At 39.3% G+C, this 22,256-nt stretch overlaps 1 protein-coding gene across 2 annotated transcripts in view; it reads right to left on the bottom strand.

Moving 5' to 3' along the window:
• DNAJC11 (DnaJ heat shock protein family (Hsp40) member C11) overlaps positions 1–18,525 on the bottom strand; it is an 82,010-nt gene extending 63,485 nt beyond the window's left edge. The window contains exon 1 of one of the 2 annotated variants that reach the window (XM_001365696.4): positions 18,339–18,525. In XM_001365696.4, the coding sequence (XP_001365733.1) occupies positions 18,339–18,410 (72 nt within the window). In that variant the 5' untranslated portion in view covers positions 18,411–18,525. The remainder of the gene's footprint in view (positions 1–18,338) is intronic. The other variant, XM_056795893.1, reaches the window with a different exon arrangement.
• Positions 18,526–22,256: the final 3,731 nt, after the last annotated feature.

Genomic DNA, 22,256 nt, shown 5'->3' with positions numbered 1-22,256 from the left:
TCTGGATTTTGGCCAAGTCACAAAACCAGAATGTGTCAGAGGCTGGTCTTGAACTAAGGCCTTCCTGGCTCCATTTATTGCCACATTTTACCTCTTTGCTGTCCTAAAGTCTGTAATATGAGGTCTGGACCTATAATTTAAGATTTATTTAGGAATAAAATGTTACAAATATATTATATATGTATGTATATACATACATAGATTCTAAATACTTCTATTTAGGAATCTATCCATTTGGTCTCCTATATGTTATTTATTCTCTAATGTCTTCAATTATTAATTTCTTATGTATTTTTTTTTTAATGTTCAGCCTTGTATATATATCTTGCCAGGACAACAAGTTTCAATAGTCTCCTTTCTAAAACTCAAACCATCCTGTTTCCCTTCTTAATCTTGGATCCATATTTCTCTGACATCTTTAATTACTGATTTAAATAATAATTTGTATATTGTTTACTATATGATTACTGAAATGAAGGTAAATTCTGCTTGTTCTTACGAATTATTGTTTTGAATGAGTATATTGATCAAGCTGTTTTCACCAATTAACTAATTTGATAACTGAAAAAAAGAATTTTGGCTCTTTCTTAAAAGCTATTCCAAATGGTTTGCTGTTTCTCACATTGTTATTTTTCTTTTCTTTCTCACAGGGAGGCAGCAAACAAAAAATTAGCTGGATTTGCCTGGCTCCATGGAGTGTGCAAGAATATGCTGCTATTTCTTGGTTATTAAAATTACACTAGATAAGAAGGGAGTGGGATACTCAGTTCTGCAATGACCTTCTTTAATCAAATTAATAAATGGCTTAATGTGCTATTGATTAAGTAATGGAAATGAGAAGTTTCATTTTTCATAAGTATCATGTTCAATAAAATGTTAGATTGGGCCTTTCATCATAACTGAATAGCTAAGGTCATTGGTTCAATATTTCATAAATGATAACCTCTCTCACTACCGTAAAAATACTGACAACATTTCAAAATGTAATGAGATACATAAGTCACTAATAATGATGTTTTAAGTTCTATTCTTTTTTTTTTTTTTACAAAAACTCTGGAACAAAATTAAGAGCTGCATCATTCTCTATTTAAGAATTGAAAAGTTTCACCGTCACCTTTAATCACAGTTATATTTTCCTTGGAAAATAAATCTATTATAAATTAAGCCTTTATACACTATAAAATTGCCAGAGAATGAGTCCTCTGTGACATGATTGTAAAGTTTAGTAACCTACTATAATTTTTAGGTTAGGTGTTACAGAAGGCTTTTTAAAAGGCACCTCCACTGCAGAAATATGTAAAGAATGGTCTCTGGCATTGTCTCCAGCAGTATACAAATATGGTCAAGATATAGTTTAAAGAAGTGGATAATCTCGTGTATGGTCCCTAAGGCAATTTTGTTCCATTTGCTCCCCTGAAGCAAATAATCAACCAATTAGAGCTGTTAACCTTTTTATTTAGATAAAAATTATAGCTGAAGGAGACTTAGAAACCAGACAGCATCTAGAGTTAAGCAACCAAGAAAGTGAAGAAGGGCTTGAGTTTTATGCTAGGATCAGTTGAAGGAATAAGAGATGGTTTGCCCAAAAGAGGAAGAAGGGACATGATAGCTTCTTCTTTATAATTTAATTTTTTTTCTGAGACAAATGGGGTTAAGTGATTACACAGCTAATAACTGCCTGAGGACAAATTTGAACTTAGATCCTCCTGATTTCAGAACAGGCACTCTATCCACAGTGCCACCACCTACCCCACGATAGCTGCTGCTTTAAAAAAAAAAATCCTTACCTTCCATCTTAGAATCAATAACATGTATTGGTTCCAAGACAGAAGAACGATTGGGCTAGGCAATGGGGGTTCAGTGATTTGCTCAGTTACACAGCTAGGAAGTGTCTAAGGCCAGATTTGAACCCAGGACCTCTTGTCTCTAAATCCACTGAGCCACCAGCTGCCACCTTCCACAATAGCTTCTTAAAGCTTCTGAAGGGTCATCTCTTGAAAGTAGATGAGATTTGTTTTGTTTGGCTCTAGTGAGAAGAATCAGCAGCAATGGGAGTATATGGCAGAGATAGATTTCTGCCTGTCTTAAGCCAAATTTCCTAAAAATAAGAGCTGTCCCAAAGTGGAATAGGCTGACTCAGGAGGGAAAGGGATTCTCCCTCACTGGAGGTCTTTATCTGGCTTCTGGCTAGATGACTACTCATCAGATAGACTATAAGGGAAATTCTTTTTCAGGTATGGGCTGGACTAGATAGATGGTGATTCTAAAAGTTTGGTAAGGAAATCACCCAGCTCTAGAATCAATGTGATGGGGAGAACCCTTTATCTAAAGCTAAAGACAGACAGTTTCATTATATAGTTATTGCATCTCCATGTTGGAGCTATGAGATCTCTGGTTCAAAACTATTGAGACTCAAAAGCTATTTAAACAGCAAATGATCATAACATTCAATATTCAACACTTAAAATTCATAATAGGCACAGCGCAGTCCCCCCTTTTATGTGTTTAAGGGATGTAATTTCAAATTCAAACTTTAAAGTTATAGCTCCATTACTTTAGTAACTAAGCTCCAGCAAGCCACATTCTATGGAATCCTGGGATGTTTGCCTAATGACTGACATTGCAGATTCATCACTGCCCATATGCTTGATGCTAATCTGATTTTTAAAACTGCATCAGCTAAAAAAACAACATTTTTGGGGGGGTGTGTTTGATGCTCAGGACTCATACATTTTAAGAAGAAAGGACCAAATTTCATCGTCAGTTAACATTAACATAGCATTACTGCTTTTGGTGTTGAGTAAGGATTGATTTCTGATAAGAAAAAGTATCTGACCATGGTGAGGGCAAAATCTACTAAAACAGTCATTCAGGGGACTAAAAACACTGCAGTTGTTATAGATTCAGTAATACCCTTCCATTTACTAAATTCTACACAGGGGCCAATTTCACAGTAGAATAAAAAGTCCATGGCAATCAACAACAGAGTATCTAGGTTTCCATGTTCCTCCAGCTCTATTTTTTCCTTGTTGAAACATACCATAGTTTTTCTCATGATCATTTGAAACAGCTTTGCGGAGCCTAGGAAGGAGTCTGCACAAACTACTCATCTCTAAATGGTAAGAAACACCAGGGTGCACTGAGTCACCCACTCTCTGGAGTTGAACTAAGAAAGCTGCAGTAATAGGTCTAATAAAGGATTTGATTCTGTCATACCTGGTCTGGCAAGGAAGAGTTAGAAAAGTCTCAAGCAAGTGTTGTCCTCTATTTAAAGCATAAAAATTTGACTGTATTTCATTTTTTGAAATGATATAGGAAAGCTCCCCAAGGTATCATGATCCTGTGGCTTCTATGATAGACTGATTCATCCCAGCCAACATCATCATTGCTATCAGCACACAAGAAAGTATAGTCTTCTTTCTTTGATGTCTGCCAGATAGAAAAAAAGGACTTAGGAAAGGAACTATCCTTTTCATTTTTTAGCAAGGAAATCTGAACTTTGTGTCAAGCCTATATATAGACTCTTCATTCATCTTAAGGACCTACACTGGCTATGAAGATGTGAATTTACAAAAAGTGATCTTTAATAACCCTTAGTAAAATGCAGAGATAAATGCACTCTTACAACCTTTGGATTAAAATATTCAGTTCCATAAATATAAAATAAGAGAGTTGGGACTAGATTGCTACTGAGAAATGTATAATTCTGTTGAAGAAACAGGAATATATAGGTCTATGAAACAGTCACATAACAATGTGACAGCAGGTAACAGTGCCAACAAAGAAGAGACCAATATGAGTTTGAATAATCTGAGAAGGCTTCATGGAAGAGGCCAAGCCCTAAACTGGGTCTGGAAGGATGGGACAGGACTAGTATAATTGGAGAAAGAAGTCTTTCACTGGAGATCAGGGGGCAGTATGAAAACAGAAAGCAAAGAAGAAGCTGACTGTGTATTGATCAGAGGAACCCGATTAAGTGAAGTGATGAATTCGGATCCAGAGCAGTGCTTAATAGTAATAAATGGGTAGGATAAGGACCAAATATAGAGGGCCTTGAAAATTAAGTCAATAGAGAAAAAAATTAAGCCAAGAGGTCTGAACTCTGTATCATAAGCTATGAAAAGCTATTAAAGATTTTGAATAAAGGGGTTCTTGATAGGAATAAAGAGGTTAGGATGGGTAAAGTGATAAAGAGGAGCCTCTTTACTTGAAAGACCAATAAAGGGGCTAGTTAGGTATTCCAAGTCCAGGAAAACAAGGCCATAGGGACCTTTAAGTGGTGGCTAGGACTACTAGTAGCAGAGAGTCTTCTCAAGCATGAGTTGGACTAGATGGCCTTTGAGATCCTCTAATTCTATGAGAGCCTGGTTTAAGGAACAGAAATGGATTTGTTAAGGGGTAGAGATGGGCAATATTTAGAAAGAAGACACCATAGGATTTAGCAACTGATTGGTTTTGTGGGATAGCACTTGGTACAGTGCTAGTCACACAATGGATACTTATTAATATATTCGTTGCTTGAAGATGAGCCAAAGATGGCTCCAAGTTTTCAAGCTTCAGTACCTGAGAGAAGAGCAGTATCTACTAATAGAAAAGTAAGTTGGAGGGGAGAGACAGATTTGAGAGTTAAGTGAAAAAATCAATTTCTAATAAGAAATAAGAATGAAGCATGTTGGTAGAGATGTTCAGTGTACTGCTAGAGATACAGACTTAGGGCTGAGATATTGGGACTGGGGATATTACTCCACATTCATTTGTGTAGCTTTATCACTATTAAAGGCAGCTAAATGATATAGTTGATAGAGCACTGGGCCTGGAATCAAGAAGACCATATTTCAAATCTGACCCCAGATACTTACTGTGTGATCCTAAGCAAGTCACTTAACCCTGCTTACTCAGTTTCCTCATCTGTAAAGTGAGCTGAAGTAAGAGCAAACCACTCCAGTATCTTTGCCAAGAAAAACCCTATATGGAGTCACAAAGAGTTGAGACTGAAATGACTGTACAATAACAACAACAAATCACTATTAAAGTTCAGGTTTAAGATACATTTTTATCATTCAAATTCCCAAGTATTAATGCCATTGTAGCCCATCTTCTTGCTGATTTACAGAAACTTCAATGCTTTAAGAATCCATAATTTTATTGATGTGGTATTCCTTCCACCAATGCAGAGCCTCTACAGCAGTGATGGAGAACTTTTTAGAGACCAAGTGCCCCAATTGTAACCTTCCTGCAACATGGGAGGCCCCCTTTCCCCCCCAGTCTTACCCCAGATAGGGGAGGGAGGAAGCACTTCCATTGGGTTGCTGGGAAGAGGGGTGGATCATGTGAGAAATGTCTTTAGGCATATGTGGAGAGGGGGAGGGGAGCAGCCCGCTCTAGCATACATGCCATAGGTTCACCAGCACAGGTCTATAGGGTCTTTAAGAGTAAGAGGGACCAATTTAGTGACAAACTTCTAGCTATCTTAGATCTCAGATCTTAGGACAAAAGGCACACAATCTGTCATTAGACTCACAAATGGAAAACTATTTCCCTCCTTTGCTATTCCCTGTTCAGACCCAAAAGAGAGTCATAAATTAGTAGAGCTCAGACCAGAAGTGCACTAATAAGACTTCACCTTGGATCAGATCACTTTTTGAGAATAGAAAGCTTTCAGGTCCCCAAACTGTCCCTGAAAGCTTAGAATAATACAACAATAATACAAGAACAATACAGCATTCAGTGCCCCAAGAAAGCAACAAGAGAACTAACTTGACCTTCCTTCTACAAGCACAGGGCTTGGCTTTAACATCAAGTCCAAAGTCAAGAAGTAGGCTGGAAGGATGAACAAACAAAACGAATGCCACCATAAAAGGCTATTAAGGTGACAGGGATATTCAAAACACAAACCTAGGGGAAAAAAAACTACGACTCCCAAACAGATATAAGCAAAATCTCAAAGAAAAATAAAGCATGGACACAAATTCAAATAGAAAACGTTTTTATAAATGAAGTGAGAAAAAAAGTGGAAAAGAAACAAGAGGTATAAGAAAGAATTACAAAGAGATTGTCTAGATAGCCTAGCCTCTTCAAAATCCAGAATTCTACAAGCCATGAGATTAGAAGAAACATAAAGAGATCAACAAAAGAGTAAGGGCTAAACTTTGGAGGTATGTGTTCCTATTTATAATTTTGCCTTCTACTACTTCTTGAGGAAACAATTTTCAATAAATGCATTATCCACTGTAAGAAATACTTCCTTTTACAGGGTTTCTTCTAAAACAATCTGCTTCATCAGATGCCTCCATGCTTGAAGTATTCTGAGATTTGTGAGAAGTTTAATTTAGGGGGAGCTAAATGGGGGCATTTGTATGAGGACAGATTTAAAAAAAAAAGACTTCTGTCTGGAAAGATGAAAATTGAAGAAATATACATGCAATTGGATTTAGAAACAGGGGACTTAGGTTTGATTTTTGGTTCTGCCACTGTGTGACCTTAGGGCGAGTCCTATCTTTTCTAAGTTATAGTTTTCCTTATTAGAAAAATAAGGGGTAGGGAATATATTAAATGGAACAAGCTCTATAATATCAACACTTCTTTACCAAATTCCAAAACACTAATACAAAAAGACATTCTCTGAAACTTGAGCACAGTACACTTAGGACAAATAAAACTTATTAAACCCTTTATTTATGTCCAAGAGGTGAACAAGCCATTATAACTCTGTCTTAATTTCCTCATAAATCAAAATCAAGTAGAAAAGGGGCCACCTCACCAGATAAAATAACATTAACATTATCTGTGTTCTACTATATTTTTATTTTACTATTTCCCAATTACACTTTAATCAGGTTCAGGTTTCACTATAGAATAGATGATCCTTAAGATCCCATTCCACTCTAAATCCAATGATCTTGGCATAGGAAGAATATATAAAAGGACCCCAAAAGGCTGGTCAAATTTATAAATGAGAGTTATAGATGACTACTTGAAGAAATTGAGCTATACTTAAATTTTAAGGTTGATCATGATTTTCCTGCCCAAGCAGGTCACCTTTTGGTGTCATTTAGGCCAGAGGTACTAATGGGAGTGACCCTGGATGCCAAGTCATATCTTTCCACAACAAATCAAGGCTAGAGAAAAGGGGAAGAGCATTTGTTCTCTTTTATTTCCAATTTCCTTCTTTTAGAGTTCAAACGCTTTTTGGCTGAGGTAGGACATATGAGGCCAATGTTTTTCCTGAACAGGCCTAAAAGAACTTGGAGATTTCTATGCTGGTCCAAAGGATATATGATTTAGAGTTGGAAGGGACCTCAGGGACATCTCATTTAACCTCCTCAATAAAATTACATTCTGTTAGATGGATACATGTTTACAAGAAGTAAATACAAATGTTTACAAAGTAAATACAAAGTTGTTTTGTGATGCTGGTGGTGGGGGAACTAACAACTGCCATAAAGAGGAAAGGGCTCTTAGAGGAGGTAGTATTTAGGCTGAATCTCCAAAGGAGTCAGTTTTCAAAGGAGAGGAGGAAGAACATTCTAAGTGTGTGGGGAAGGCGCTTGGACAAATGCAGGATAGTAGGAAATGGAATGTTATATAAAAGGGCAGCAAATAGGCAAGTGGTGCTAAAATTCTGAGTGCCTGAGAAGGAATAATGTGTAATCAAATTAGGAAGATGGTTTGAAGCTAGATTGTATAGGGTTTTAAATGACAAATAGAGGAGTGTGTATTTTATCCTAGGGTTTGAGGAGTCATTAGAGAGTGAAGTGGTCAGACCTGCATTTTATAATTTGTTTTGTTCGGTGGTTATGCAGGATGGAAGGGTCAAGTGAAAGTTAAGAATGAAGAACATGAAATATTTGTGGGCAGAAAGGTAGAAAAGGAAAACTTGACAATTAAGGAGAGAAAGGGCATAACAGAAGGAACAAAGAACAAGTTCCTTGAGAAAACAGTAATGGAAAGGATCAAGAGCACAAATAGAGGGGGCTGGCCTTGGTGAGGAGATCTACCTCATCATCTAAGATTGTAGCAAAAGAAGAAAAATGGAGCATGATACTGAGGTGATCTGAAATGCAGAATTTGGAAGCAAAGAGAACCCTGGACAAATGACTTTAAAATTTTTTCAGTAAATATTTGCTCAAATCATCAACTGAGAGGGAGGGTTTATGAAACAGCTGCTGTGAGGACTGTGATAGAGTTAATCAGGGAAGAATAAAAGGCCTGCTGTGCAGCAGGGTGGGCCCAATTGAGATTACATAGCATAAATTCATAGCAAACCCTGCCAAAATGTTGTGTCTTCTAGGGATATACAGCAGGGTTCAGGTTTGGAGAGGGGTAAATTGTGAAAAGATAATGGTATTCAAGGGTAGAGGGCAGCATGAAGGATTAAGATTTTGAAGAGAAGAGCAAGGCAGAGGCAAGAAAACAGGGCCTGGAGGCTCTAGTAAGGTGAGAGAATAGTTGAAGAGGTGAGAGGCCCAGGGAAAGAAGGAAGGACAGGGTGTATATATAGCCAGCTAGAGGAATTTCACCCTTGTAGGTGATGATATCATCACAGACATTCCCATTCCTATGCATGGGTATGGTGAAGGGAAGGCACAGTATCTGAGAACTGGGGAGGTTGGCGATGTGAGAATTAAGGGAATCTGAGGGGAGAGTGACATGTAAATTGGAGTCCCTGGGAATAAGGAAATGATTGGAACAGAAAAGAAGATTGTGAGAATGGTAGTGAACTCCTTAAGAAAGGAGGGAGAATGAATGAACCCAGGGAGGTTGATCAGTCAGTCAAACATTTATTCAGTGCCTATTATGAGCCAAGCACAGTGCTAAATACTGGGATACAAAGAAAGGCAAAAAATTGCCCCAGATCTCAAGAAGCACACAAATTAATGAGACACAACATGCAAATAACTAGGTAGAAACAAGCTTTATACAGAAAGGCAAAAGAGAACAACCACTGGGATATGAATAGGGTAACATATCTGGATGGAGTGAATTTCTAAAGAGAAGCTGATAAGTCTTGAAGTTGCAGTGAAAAGGAGGAAAGCAGATTTATCTTTGTTCTGGGAAGAGGGAGGCCTGAAAAAAAGGTACTCCAGGAGAGGGTGCCAGACACAGGGTCTTCTGGGAAGAGGTCTAATGTAAAGGACAGTTTGTTAACAAAAGGCAGGGAGTTCAGAGGGCAAACTGGTAAGGGTCATACCAAATCTTATGTCACTCTCTTGACCTTCTTATGGCATATCCCTGGTGTCTTGGACTTTTATTCCTGAATGTACTTGGGGAATTTCACTGTGTACTGTTCATATGCAAAGTTTTTCTTGACCCATCAAATGAGTCAAGCAAGAACAACAGAGAGATGATATTGTCATATATAAGAACCGATACTCCTTGGTGAACTCAGATGAACTGCAGTGACCACTTCTGGTCCCATAGAATAGGTGGTGGAAGACGACAGTGACAGAATGGCCTTGCATTGTCAGATAGCTGGTCCGCCACTTTCACTGAACTGTTTTCCTTTGTTACAGGGAAAAGTTAAATGGGAGTGGGAACATAAGGAAAATAAAACATAAAGCATATCAATAAAAGAAAAGGATCCTGGAATATAAAATCTAAGTCAACTGGATATGTTCAGACAGGAGATGGAAAGATTAAATGTTGACATCTTGGGGGAGGTCAGTGAATTTAAATGGATGAGAATAGGTGACTAATTCAGATGACTGTTACATCTACTACTGTGGGCAAAAATCCTTTAGAAAAAATGGAGTAGCTTTCAGTCAATAAAAGGGTGAGGGGAGCAGCTATGTAGCTCAGTGGATTGAGAGCTAGGCCTAGAGCCAGGATGTCCTGGGTTCAAATTTGGCCTCAGATACGTCCCAGCTGTGTGACCCTGGGCAAGTCACTTAACCACCATTGCCCAGCCCTTACCACTCTTCTGCCTTGGAACCAATACACAGTATTGTTTCCAAGATGGAAGGTAAGGGCTTAATAAACAAACAAAGAAAGAAACAAATAAATAAAAGGGTGAGAAATGCAGTACTGGATCACAATCTCAAAAATGACTGAATATCTGTTCAAATCCAAGGCAATCCATTGACATCACAGTAACAGAAATAGATGCATCTTCTAGAAATAATGTCAAAAATGATGTCACATTTATCATCAACAGATAACTGGAATAACGGGCAAATTTAGTCTAGAAGTACAAAATGAAGCAGGGCAGAGACTGATAAGAGTTTTGTCAAGAAAGCTCAACTGTCATAGCAAATACTTTTTCAGCAACCCAAAAGGCAACTCTACATATGGATATTGATAACTTTTTTTTTTTACAGCTAATCCTATTACTCTGTCAGAGTATTAAAACAAAAGAATTCAAAAGACATCTTTCCCAAGCTTTTGTGAACATAAGAGAAATGGCTGTTGTTCTCTCCCCCTTGCCAAAAGACTATTTAATCACCCCCTTTTCTGCAGTTCAACAGAAGTCCCAGGGCTGTAACTCTGTGGCTTCCCATATTATAATCCCAATGCTATAGCTCTGTGTGGTTTTCCAAGATTATAATCTATTTGCCCTGATTAAAGACCCATTATTATAACTACTTTGGTAGTTCTACTTTTTTTAGGTAAGGAACATCACTAGATGGACAACATTGAAATCAGATTGATCGTATACTTTGCAGTCAAAAGTGGAGAAACACCACAGAGTCAGTTAAAACAAGACCTATAGCTGACTATGTTCAGATCATGAACTTCTTATTGCAAAATTCAGTCCTAAATTGAAGAAAGTAGGAAAAATGATCAGATCATAGGAGTAGTGATGAAATGTCCCATAAACCCTAACCTCGAGGAATTTTCTCATAATTATGAATCTAAGCAACTCCTGTCATATGAAAGGTAGCCCCATTCTAATCAACTAATTATTATTTCTATGCTCTTTTGATTGTGGAAGCTACTTGGCAGGATTTTGTGGGACATTTCAGCCCACATCAGTATGACCTAAATAGCATCCTTTGTGACTATGAAGTGGAAGTATTAAATAGCTTTATGGGATTGGATCTGATAAACAGAGTGCTGAAGAACTACTGAGATAGTTTCAAAATATAGTCCAAGAGGCAGAAATAAAAAACATTTCAAAGAAAAAGAAGGCAAAATAGTTATCTAATGGGACTTTACAAATAGCTGAGGAAAGAAGAAAAGTGAAAGGCAAAGGAGAAAGATATGTCCAAATGAATGAGGAATTAAAAGAAAATAGCAAGAAGAAATAAGGTTTTCTTAAATGAACAATGCAAAGAAATAGAACAAGAGAATGGGAAGGAAAAGAGATCTCTTCAAGAAAATCAGAGATATCAAGGGAATGTTTCATGCAAAAAAAAATGAGCAAGATAAAAGACAAAAAGGGCAGGGACTTAACATAGAAGAGATTAAGAAGAGGTGGCAAGAATACATAGATGAATTATATAATAAGATCTTTACATCACCAATAACACAATAGTGTGTTTACTGATCTAGAGTCATATCCTGGAGAATAAAGTCAAGTAGGACTTAGGAAGCATCGCTAACAATAAGGCTAGTGGAGGTGATAGAATTCCAAGTGAGCTATTTAAAATCCTAAAAAATGCTATTGCTAAAGTGCTATATTCAGTATGTCAGCAAATTTGGAAAATTCAACAATGGCCACTGGATTAGAAAAGATCAGTTTAAACATTCTACACAGAGACTGATACACTGTGGTACAACTGAATGTAATGGACTTTTGTACTGGCAGCAATGCAATGACCCAGGACAATTCTGAGGGACTTATGAGAAAGAACACTATCCACATTCAGAGGAAGAACTGTGGGAATAGAAACACAGAAGAAAAACAACTGCTTGATCACAAGGGTCAATGGGGATATGATTGGAGTTACAGACTCTAAATGATCACCCTAGTGCAAACATCAAGAATATGGAAATAGGTCTTGATCAACAATACATGTAATACCTAGTGGAATTGCGCATCAGCTATGGGAGGGGGGTGGAGAGAGGAGAGGGAAAGAACATGAATCTTGAAACCATGGAAAAATGTTCCAAATTAATTAATTAAATAAAAATTTCCAAATTAAAAACAAAAACAAAAAAGATCAGTTTATATCCAATCCTAAAGAAGGGCAATGCCAAAAAATGTTCAAATTACTGAATGACTATGCTCATTTTACACACAAGCAAGATAATGATTAAAATTCTACAAGTTAGGCTTCAGCAATATGTGAACTGAATATTATCAGAAGGGTATGTTGGTTTTCCTTTTTTGTGATGGAAAGAACTGCAAATTGATGGAATGTCCATCATGGGATGGGAAATGGCTGAACAAATTGTGGTATATGATGGTGATGGAATAGTATTGTGCTGTAAGAAATGATGAACAAGATAATTCTGGAAAGTGCTAGAAAGACCTATGTAAACTGATGCAGAATAAAATGAGTAGAACCAGAACACTGTACATAGTAACAGCAATATTTTGTGAATGATTAACTGTGAAAGTTTTATCTACTCTCAGCAATACAATAATCCAGAACAATTCTAAAGTATTTATGACAAAGAATGCTTGCTCTACACCTCCAGAGAAAGAACTGCTGGAGTTGGAATGTAGATCGAGGCATGCTATTTTTTACTTTAGTTTGTTTGGGTTATTTTGGGGATTTGGTTTTATATGATTATTCTCTTACAAAAAATGAAAAATATGGAAATGTTTTGCATGAAAATACGCATAAAATCCAGATCAAATTGCTTACCCGCTCTGGGAGGGGGAAGAGGAGATAATTTGGATCATATAATTTCAGAAAGCCCATGTGGAAAATTGTTATTACATGTAATTAGTAAAGTAAAATACATATTAAAAAAAAAAGAGTAGGCTGGTTTTCAAAGAGGCAGAGGAACTAGACACCAAATTGCCAACACTGGCTGGATTATGGAGAAAGTAAGGGAGTTCTAGAAAAACATCTACTGCTTCACTGACTACAAGAATGCCTTTAACAGGGCAGACCACAAAAAAAAATGTGACAAGTCCTCAAAGAGATGGGAGTACCAGATCATCTTACTTATTTCCTGAGGAAACTGTATGCAGTTGGAACTGAACATGAAACAACAGATTGGTTTAAGATTGGAAAAGGAGAATGACAAGGCTGTATAACATCACCTTATTTATTTAACTGATATACAGAGACACATCATGGAAAATGCTTGACTAGACAAATCAAAAGCCAGGATTAAGGTTGGTAGGAGAAATATCAATGATCTCTATTATGTAGATGATAGCACTCTGATGGTAGAAAGTCAAGAAAAATTAAGAAGCCTTTTGATAACAAGAGTATAAAAGTTGGCTTGAAACTTAAAACAAAACAAAACACTAAGGTCTTGTAAACTGGTTCCATCACTTCCTGGCAAACAGAGGGAGAAGAAATGGGAAATAGTGTTAGATTTTATATTCTTCGGTTCAAAGATCACTGTAGATGGGGGGACAGCAATCATGAAATTAAAAGACACTTGCTCCTTGGAAGGAGAGCTATGGCAAATCTGGACAACGTAGTAAAAAGTAGTTATCATCTTGCTGATAAACGTTTATATAGTCAAAGGTATGTTTTATCCAGTAGCAACATATGGCTGTGACAACTGGACTATAAGGAAAGCTAAGCACCACATACTTGACTCTTTTGAACTGCAGTGCTTGAGATGACTTTTGAGAGTCCTTTGGACACTAAGGAGATCAAATCAGTCAATACTTAAAGAGATTAATTCATACTATTCACTGGGAAGTCAAATGCTGAAGCTGAAGCTGAAATACTTTGGCCACATAACAAGAACAGGATTCATTGCAAAAGACCCAGATGTTGGATAAGGCTGAAGACAAAAGAAAAAGGGGGCTAGAATGAGAGGTTGATAGTGAACTTGGACTTCAGGAGATAGTAAGAGGACAGGAGGGTCTGGCAGGCTATGTATGGTCCACTGGGTCATGAAGAGTTGTACACAACTAAACAACTACCACCACCACGAAACATCTTAACAAGAGGCAGCATAGTGGGTAATGTTGGCTAGAGTTCAGAAGGCCTGAGCTTTTAAAATTCTGCTTCAGACATTTATTAGCTGCAAGACCCTGTGAAAGTCCCTTCCCTTTTCTGTCCCTGAATTTTTTCATCTATAAAATTAGAGGGTTGGATTGAATAGCCAGAGGCCACTTCCAGTACCTAATATAGCCATCATCTACCTGTATACAACTCCAATTCTTCCATCAAGATTTTTTGTCCATCCATTCCTTCTCTTATATTGTAATCATTAATAGGTATTCTGTTCTTGTATTAACTTGGAAAAATGAAATCATATCCACTGACTTTTATTGGCAACTTCTTTTTGCCCAGAAGAAAAGAATTTTACTGAATAAAACTATGAAAAACTAATGGCAAATCCAAACTGCCTAAGATTTACTGAAGTTTCTTTTTGAAAACGTAGCATCTAAAAAAAAGAAAGAAAAAACAGCATCTGTGATACATTCATGTGACATTAAACAAGAAATCTAATTTGTGTTTTTTCCAGTTTATGCAAAATGATTTCCCGACATGGTGAAAATATTGGGGAATTTTTACGGATGCAAAGAATTAGTACTGAATTCAAATTTAATTTCTGCAAAATTGTATAGAGCAACAATGTAATGATTATGAAATTCTTTACCAAGTTATAGGCACACAATCATCTCTCAAGAACAGGCAGATCTTGAGCACCTCATACTACATATCTGACACATTCAATGAGAAATGTCCAGGGAGTCATCAATCACATCCCCAACGGGAGATGAGCAGATGAGGGCTCCACTCTGAAAAGGGGAATTCTAAGATACACAGGGAAAGTGAGTCATTAATAATAACTGACATGCTTGTCGCACTTTAGAATTTGCAAAGTGCTTTCCAAACATTTTCTCATTTGAGGGGGCAGAGGCTACAGGTCTCATGCTCATTTAAGAGGTAAAGGAACCAAGGTTCATTAAAAACTATAGGATAAGCACCTAATGTTCAAAATATAATTTAGTTGGTTGTCTGACAAGTTTCCTGTTTCACTCACTGGACTATAAATTTGAATGTGCGTATTTTAAATGTGAAAACTGGCTTAAAATAAAATATGATTTCTGTACATTTCACCTCTCACATTACTTCCACATGAAATGCCTTAAAGAGTTGGTGAACACACTCAGCTCTGGGGCTCTGAATCGACATAAATGAACAGTATTGATGTGAATGCATCCCTTTTCCCACAGTTAAATGTTTTCCCAAAGCATTAAACTGAAAAATACAAGACAGCCCATCAGAGTAGTCAGTATCACTTTTCAACTAAACCAGGTTTTTAAACTAACCCTAACCACACAATTGAACCAAAAGGGCTAACAAAAGGAATTTGAATCCTCACCAACACCTCTGATGCTTAGCACAGTGCCTGGAACATCTTAAGTGCTTAATAAAAGTTCACTGACCTCAAAAATGACATCTAGCAAATTGGAAGCATTAGCTTCCATAGTCTCTCCTATGTTAAGACAAAATAATCTCAGCTAAAGCAGAAATGGAGGGGGTCCCCAAAAGTGTTGTTGTGGGTTTAAACTTAGATAGCTTAAGGACATCTTCAAGAGATCCTGCAGAAACGCTCTTTTGGGGACCAGGATTTTCATCTATAATCACATGTATGTGATATGATGATAACTGATGCTAAAGAGGATGGGGAAAGAAGAAAAATTGTGTTGAATCTTACTATCATTCTTGATAATAGAAAGTTGATCAAATGGTAATAGCTCTGCTTATGGTTCAATAAAAAGAGTGATGGGATTTGTAGTCAAGAGGACCTGGATTCAAATGCTACTACTGCTTGACCTTGTTCAAGTTTATAAATCTATCTAGGCCTGTTTCCTCAACTGCACAATGAGGAGATTTAGACTAGATGAATTCTAAGGTTCCTTCGAACTCTAAATTGATGCTTCTATATTTGCAAACTATTTAATCATGACTATTTAACTACTTGTTTTTGCAATAGGCAGTCTTACAAATAGCTACTTGTCCTGAACAAGTGCAGATTCTTCTCCAATAAATTGTAATTCATGTTGATTTCACTTATTTCACCAGCTGTGAGCTTACTAAAAAGAAGAGTGGCTGAAAAAATGTCTTGGAAGAGAGGAAAATTGTAATACTGATAAAAATGAGAATAAGAGAATGTTAGACCTGAAATAGCCTTAGTGGTCACTTAGTTTACAAATGAGGAAACATGGCCCAAGGTCACAGGGTCTAAACCAGGGGTCCCCACCTGAGCCCCACTCTCTGGCCATTTAACTGGCCCCCACTGCACTTCCGGAAGGGGCACCTCTTTCATTGGTGGTCAGTGAGAGGAGCACTATTCGTGGTGGTGCTGCAAAGTGTGGTGTTGCTCATGTACAGTACTACTTCTGATGACATAATCCTTTGCGTGGCGCCTTGTTCTGAGAGTAACTGAATGAGAATGAGGCACCATGCAAAGGATTATGTGGCTTTACAATGGAAGACATCAGCATGGTGAGCGGTGATCTGAGGGAGCACTGTGTATACTGCTGTCCAGTATAGTGGTTGCAGTGATGGGCCTGTACAAGGTGTGACAGGCCCATCCCAGCCAGAGCTGTAGCCTCCGCTATTCCAGACAGCGTTATACAGACTTGTTCAGTTTTTTTATAGTTCGGCCCTCCAACGGTCTGAGGGACAGTGATCTGGTCCCCTATGTAAAAAGTTTGGGGACCCCTGGTCTAAACATTAGAACCAGGACTTAGATGAAACAGGCTTGGCTTAATACTACCCAGATGTACCTTTAAGGGTCAGTGTGTACAGTGCCCAATATTGGTGAGATTGAATTTCACTGTCAGAAAACATGGGATACAGAATGAAGATTACTGAAGAGAAGCAAATAAATTACAAAGTGAGAACAAGAAGTCACTAATAGTACCTTTGTCCTATCTCATGCCCTTGGTCAAGGTTGTTCTCTGCTGAACACAAAAGGATACCTGATTTACCAAAGTTGATCATGGATGAATATTGGGGAGGGATCCTAGAAATCAGGGTACAGAGGAAAAAATACTGTTTCTAGAATCAGAGGACTTGAATTAGGATCCCCCCCTTTGACGCTTACTATCTTGGTGACCTTGAACAAGTTAATTCATCTCCTTGGACCTCGGTTTCCTTATGTGAAAAAATTAGGAAACATACTAGATGGACTCTGAGGTCCCTTCCATCCCAAGTTTTGTCTGGACTCTTACAGATCAGGAAAGTAAGGCCCAGAGAAGTGACTTATCCAAGGTCACTTAAGTGATCAAATAAATGGAAGGGCCAATCAGATTCAAACAAAAGTTCTCTAACTCCCAATCCAGGCCTTTTTAGACTTGTTTAATAATAGAAATGTTTAATAATTTTAAAAAAGTTTAGAAAATTTTAGAAAACTTTTTAGAAATGTTTAATAACAGATTTTAATGGAAAAAATACTTATCTTGAAGTCATAACCCAGATCCAGTTCCCTGTTCCAACACTTAATAATTATGTGACCTTGTAATTTTTGAGTACTGATGTTCTGTCTCATTTGCAAAATGGAGATAATCACACTTGAACTTCCTACCTCATGCAGGGTTTGCCACTTCCTACTTGTGTGACCTTTTGCAAATTGCTTTCCCTCTATGGGCCTCAGTGTCCTCTACTGGAAAAATAAGGTGTTAGACTAGAGAATTTCTAAGGGCCCTCCAGCTCCAATAGTTCTATATTCTCTGGCCCCTCTCAGCTCTGGAAGCCCAGATTCTAAGATCTCTTCCAGGTCTGACATTTAAAATGCATTCAGGGCCCTCCCCAGATATGACATCCAGGGATCTCAGGCTCCTCCCCAATTAATGTTTCCAGGTCCATTCCTGGTATGACATTCAAGGTTCCGAGGTCCTTCCTCAGGTATGACATTCAGGGAGCCCAGGTCCCTCCTCAGGTGTGACATTCTGGGTACCCAGATCCCTCTCCAGGTGTGACATTCAGAGTTCCCAAGTCCCTCCCCAAGGATGGCATTCAATGCTATCAGGTCATTCTCCAGGTGTGATATTCAATGCTGCAAGGTCCCTCCCTAGGTATGACATTCAGGGTTCTCAGGTCTCTCTCTAGGACTCTCCCGGGCCGCCGCGTGCCCAAGGCAGCTGCGTGGAGCCCCAGGGCCGGCATGGGATGGGGGGGGGCCTAGGCACGCGGCCTCCCTAGTCAGGCCGCTCCTGGGAGCCCGGCGGTGGTGGCGGGAGCTTGGGCCGGCCCGGCGCCCCAGCTCGCCCCCCTGGTTGACGCGGCGGCCCGCGGCCTCACCTCCCGGCGCACGTTCAGCAGCGAGTAGTAGTCTTCGTTGTCCAGCTCCTCCTCTCTCAAGGCCGTCGCCATCTTCCCGACCTTTCACCCCGGCAGACAGGCAGGTCCGCGCACCAGAGGGAGGCAAGATACCTCCCCTTCCTCCCGCCCCGGAACCTGAGGGGCCCGGGGCCACGCGGAAAGGCAGTACGCGATGGTCACAGCGGCATCTGGCGGCTCGGAGTAGCAGCGCAGGCGCAAAAGGCCCGGCTTCCCCTTCCAAACCCCAGCGGAGCGCATGCGCCATTGCCCCAGCTCCTGGACACCCGGGAAGAGAGGAGGAGCTGCGGGGTATGAGGGCGGGCTCTTGACCTGAGATCTGTGGACTAAATGACTGACAGACCGACCGACCTTACACCTGAGGGGGCCTGGCAGGCCTCTCCATCATTGCTTCCTTAACCCATTAACTGTTATCTCGTTTCAAAATTTAATAAACAAAACCCCCAAACACTGGACTGGAACTCCAGCCCCAGGGACCAAGGAAGAAGAGACCAAGATGCCCCAGGTAGCATTGCTGCATCCCAACATCCGGGCATTCCTGGTGGCCTGGAGCTATCCAATGCCCACTTCCCACTTTACGATGGAGGAGGCAGGCCCGACCTAGAGAAGGAAGCTAAGCCACAAAAGCCAAACAAACCCACCCCTTGTTCAGAGGAGTAAAGTGAGGAGGGAAGGTATGGAGTCCTCTAAGCTCTAGAGTTGGGAGGGGCTTCCAAGGTGATTTTAGAGAGAAGGAAAGTGAGGGCCAGGCTCTAGAGCTGGAAGAGGTTTACAAGGTCAGTCCACTCCCCCAATTGTATATAGGAGGAAAGAGGACCAGGGAAGTCAAAAGACCCTAGCTCTAGAGCTGGAAGGAACTTCAAGGACAGGCCCAGTCCCTTCATTTTACAGAAGAGGAAATTGATGTCTACAGAGGGGTAAGGACTGTCTCAAGGTCACACGGCACAGGGGACAGAGTCAGCATTTGAACCCAGTGCTCTGGCTCCTAACTCACCAGACCATATCATTCTCACCCTCCTGAAGAATGGGTCCTTAGAAACTCTCTCCCCAGGCTCTCCCCTTTCACTCTGTTTTGCCCCCCAGGTTAGAACTGGCTAACTTAAAGACAAGTTGAAAGGGAGAAATGAGCCCCTTCTCTCCCTTACCGCTGAGGCAGGGAGATCTTCCAAGCAGTCACAGCCAACCCCACCTTTTATGGAAATCATCCAAAGCCCCATATTATCCATCCCACTTCCCACCCCCAACAATAGACTTCTGTAGTCCTCACCTGCTAACTTCTGTGGGCTGCTGCTTTGGTTTGACTGCTCTACTAGGAACCAATACTCCAGATTTTGGCCCCAATATACTGGACAGGCTTCTCCTTTATGCCTCTTGGCTACTTTATCTAGGCTTTTCTCCATGGATGAGCAGGAAGGACCTCCACACCTTGGTTTTTCATTGCTGCCATATATTTTATGAACACCTTGTCATTATCCTACTGCCTGCATGCTGAGGTAGTACCCATTTGATTCCCCAGCATAATTGTCCCTGGCAGGCTTTCCCTACCTTCAGCCCTATATTCCAAAGAGTCATTTTCATGTAAATTTCTACCTCATAATTTGGCTGTGGAGCCTAATTAATTTAAACCTGGTGCCTGTCATTTCAGTGAATTATTAAAAATGTCTTGGTTACAATAATCTGAATTATTTAAGTGTCTTAGAAATTATACAATTATCAAGAGAAAGGTGGGCAGATCTTGCTGCCACACTTTTGATACCTGTTTGGTACATACTGACCTGTTCTAGCACCTGATTATTTTTCAAGAATGTTTGTTGTTCCTTAACTAACCCTCAGTTTCCAACCATTCCAGTTGCCCTTCACAAGTAGGCCTCCTGGGAAGCTTCAACCACCTGCCTACAGATTTGAGAAGTTGATTTCTTTCACTTCCTAAATTTTGTCCAGATGTGTACCATATGGGCCTATGTGACATCCCTTCCAGTAATCCAGTCCTCTTGGCATGAGACATTTGAATACATTTGGGACAGGATGTCTAGGAGTATTAAGTCAATCCTGAACAGACCACCAGTCTAGTCTAATGAATTAAAGGCTTGTTTCTTTAGATAGGAGAACATCCTGCCTCCCCAAACTCCCCATTAACCTTCACGACTACTATCGACTCTCCAGTAAATTATAAGGATTTCCTCTTTTCTTTTCTGTAAAAATGAAATTAGATTCAAAGGGCTGAACTACATGGTGGAATTTTCTGCTTTTTGGTGGATCTTCTATATAGTGATACTGCAGAATATCCAAAATATTGAAATGAATTCCTTTTTTTCTTGGATTTAAGAATTATTTTAATTAGGCTGGATAGGATTTTAGGATAAATTAGGATAAATAATTAGGCTGGAGTACTACTCAGATAGAGATAGCTGGGTGGTTCAGTGGCTAGAGCACTGGGCTTACAGGAAGACCTAATTTCAAATTTGGCCTCAGATACTTACTGAGCAAATCACTTGTTTTCTTTAATCTATTGAAGAAGGAAATGGCAAAACGCTTCTGGATCTTTGCCCAAAAAATCCTATACCCAGTATTGGCATGCAATTGGCATCCACAGGGTCAGGAAGAGTTGGCCACAATTGAAACACAACAATAACAATCTGCTCAGATAAGATTGCTTTGCACTTGCTCTCTCCATTTTGAACCAAGCTGCCTCTGAGAATTGCTGAACAGTCAGAAAGACTTGGATTCTAGTCTCACCTATATTTTGTGACCTTGGTCATATTATAATCTTGGTTTATTCATCAGTAAAGTAGAAGTAATAAAGTTTCCCTCGAAGGGATGTTGGGTGAATTGAATGAAATAATGTGTGTGAAAATACTTTCTAAACTAAAGTGCTGTGCAAATATTAGGTATTATTGCCTAAATAAAACAACCTATTTTCGGTAAGCCTAGTACTAAATTTCGGTGATGGAGAATGATCTTTTTTCCCCCCTTCTTTTTTTTTTTATCATCACTGGATCAAAGTGAATAGTAGCTCAAGGGTTCTCTGCATTTGGCCTCTCTTGGGTCCATGATATTTTGCGGTATGGCTACTTGGAATATGGTTGTGACAAATGGAAAAGGTGACTTAGATACATCATAGATCTGAAAATATGTTTGTTATGCATTTTGTTCCTGGAATGGACTCTCTGGTTCTCTGTTCCCAAGAACTTTAGTTTATATTGAGAGAAATAATGAAAATACAAGAGAAATACAAAATATAAATTAAACACACACGTACCCACACCAAACCACCAAACCACTTACAGCAGCAAAGCTGCTGACAGAACTCAGCTGTATATTTTAACTTCCTGCCCCGACGATTTGCTGTTTTCCCATTGGGCAAAGCCACAAAAGTCATTTGTACTCTAAGCAGTAAAGCTAAATCTAAAAAAAAAAAAACTATCATCGAATTCACTTATCTTTAAATGGTATATATAACAAAATTTATCTCCACTGCTCCTATTCAGAATGACCCCCCTCCAAACACTGGGTCTCCCCAGGGGAGCCACTCTCTGTGTTCGGTGGCTCAGGAAGCTGCCAACAGTTAATGACGGCTTAGCCTAGCTCTGGTGCCCTCAGAACGTACACTAGAGGTCATTCATTTCATCCCCTTTTCCTGAGTGATAGCAGCAATCCTGAGAGAAGAGGTGAGCAGCCTGTCCAGGCCCCTTCTATGTCAGTACTGAATCTGCGCACCTCCTCTATAATTCAGGAGGAGAAATTACCTATAATCTTTTTATTATTCTCTTGTCACTGAGTCCAAAATGGGATTTAGTACTTGCTTGCCATTCACCGCCTATTCTCCTTCCTTCCCCTTGTGAGCTATGATAACCCTGTAAAGAGAGGTTCAGGGGGAAA

This window comes from Monodelphis domestica, chromosome 4 (assembly GCF_027887165.1).
Source record: "Monodelphis domestica isolate mMonDom1 chromosome 4, mMonDom1.pri, whole genome shotgun sequence".
Lineage (NCBI taxonomy): Eukaryota > Metazoa > Chordata > Mammalia > Didelphimorphia > Didelphidae > Monodelphis > Monodelphis domestica.
This window is presented reverse-complemented; position numbering and strand designations above follow the sequence as displayed.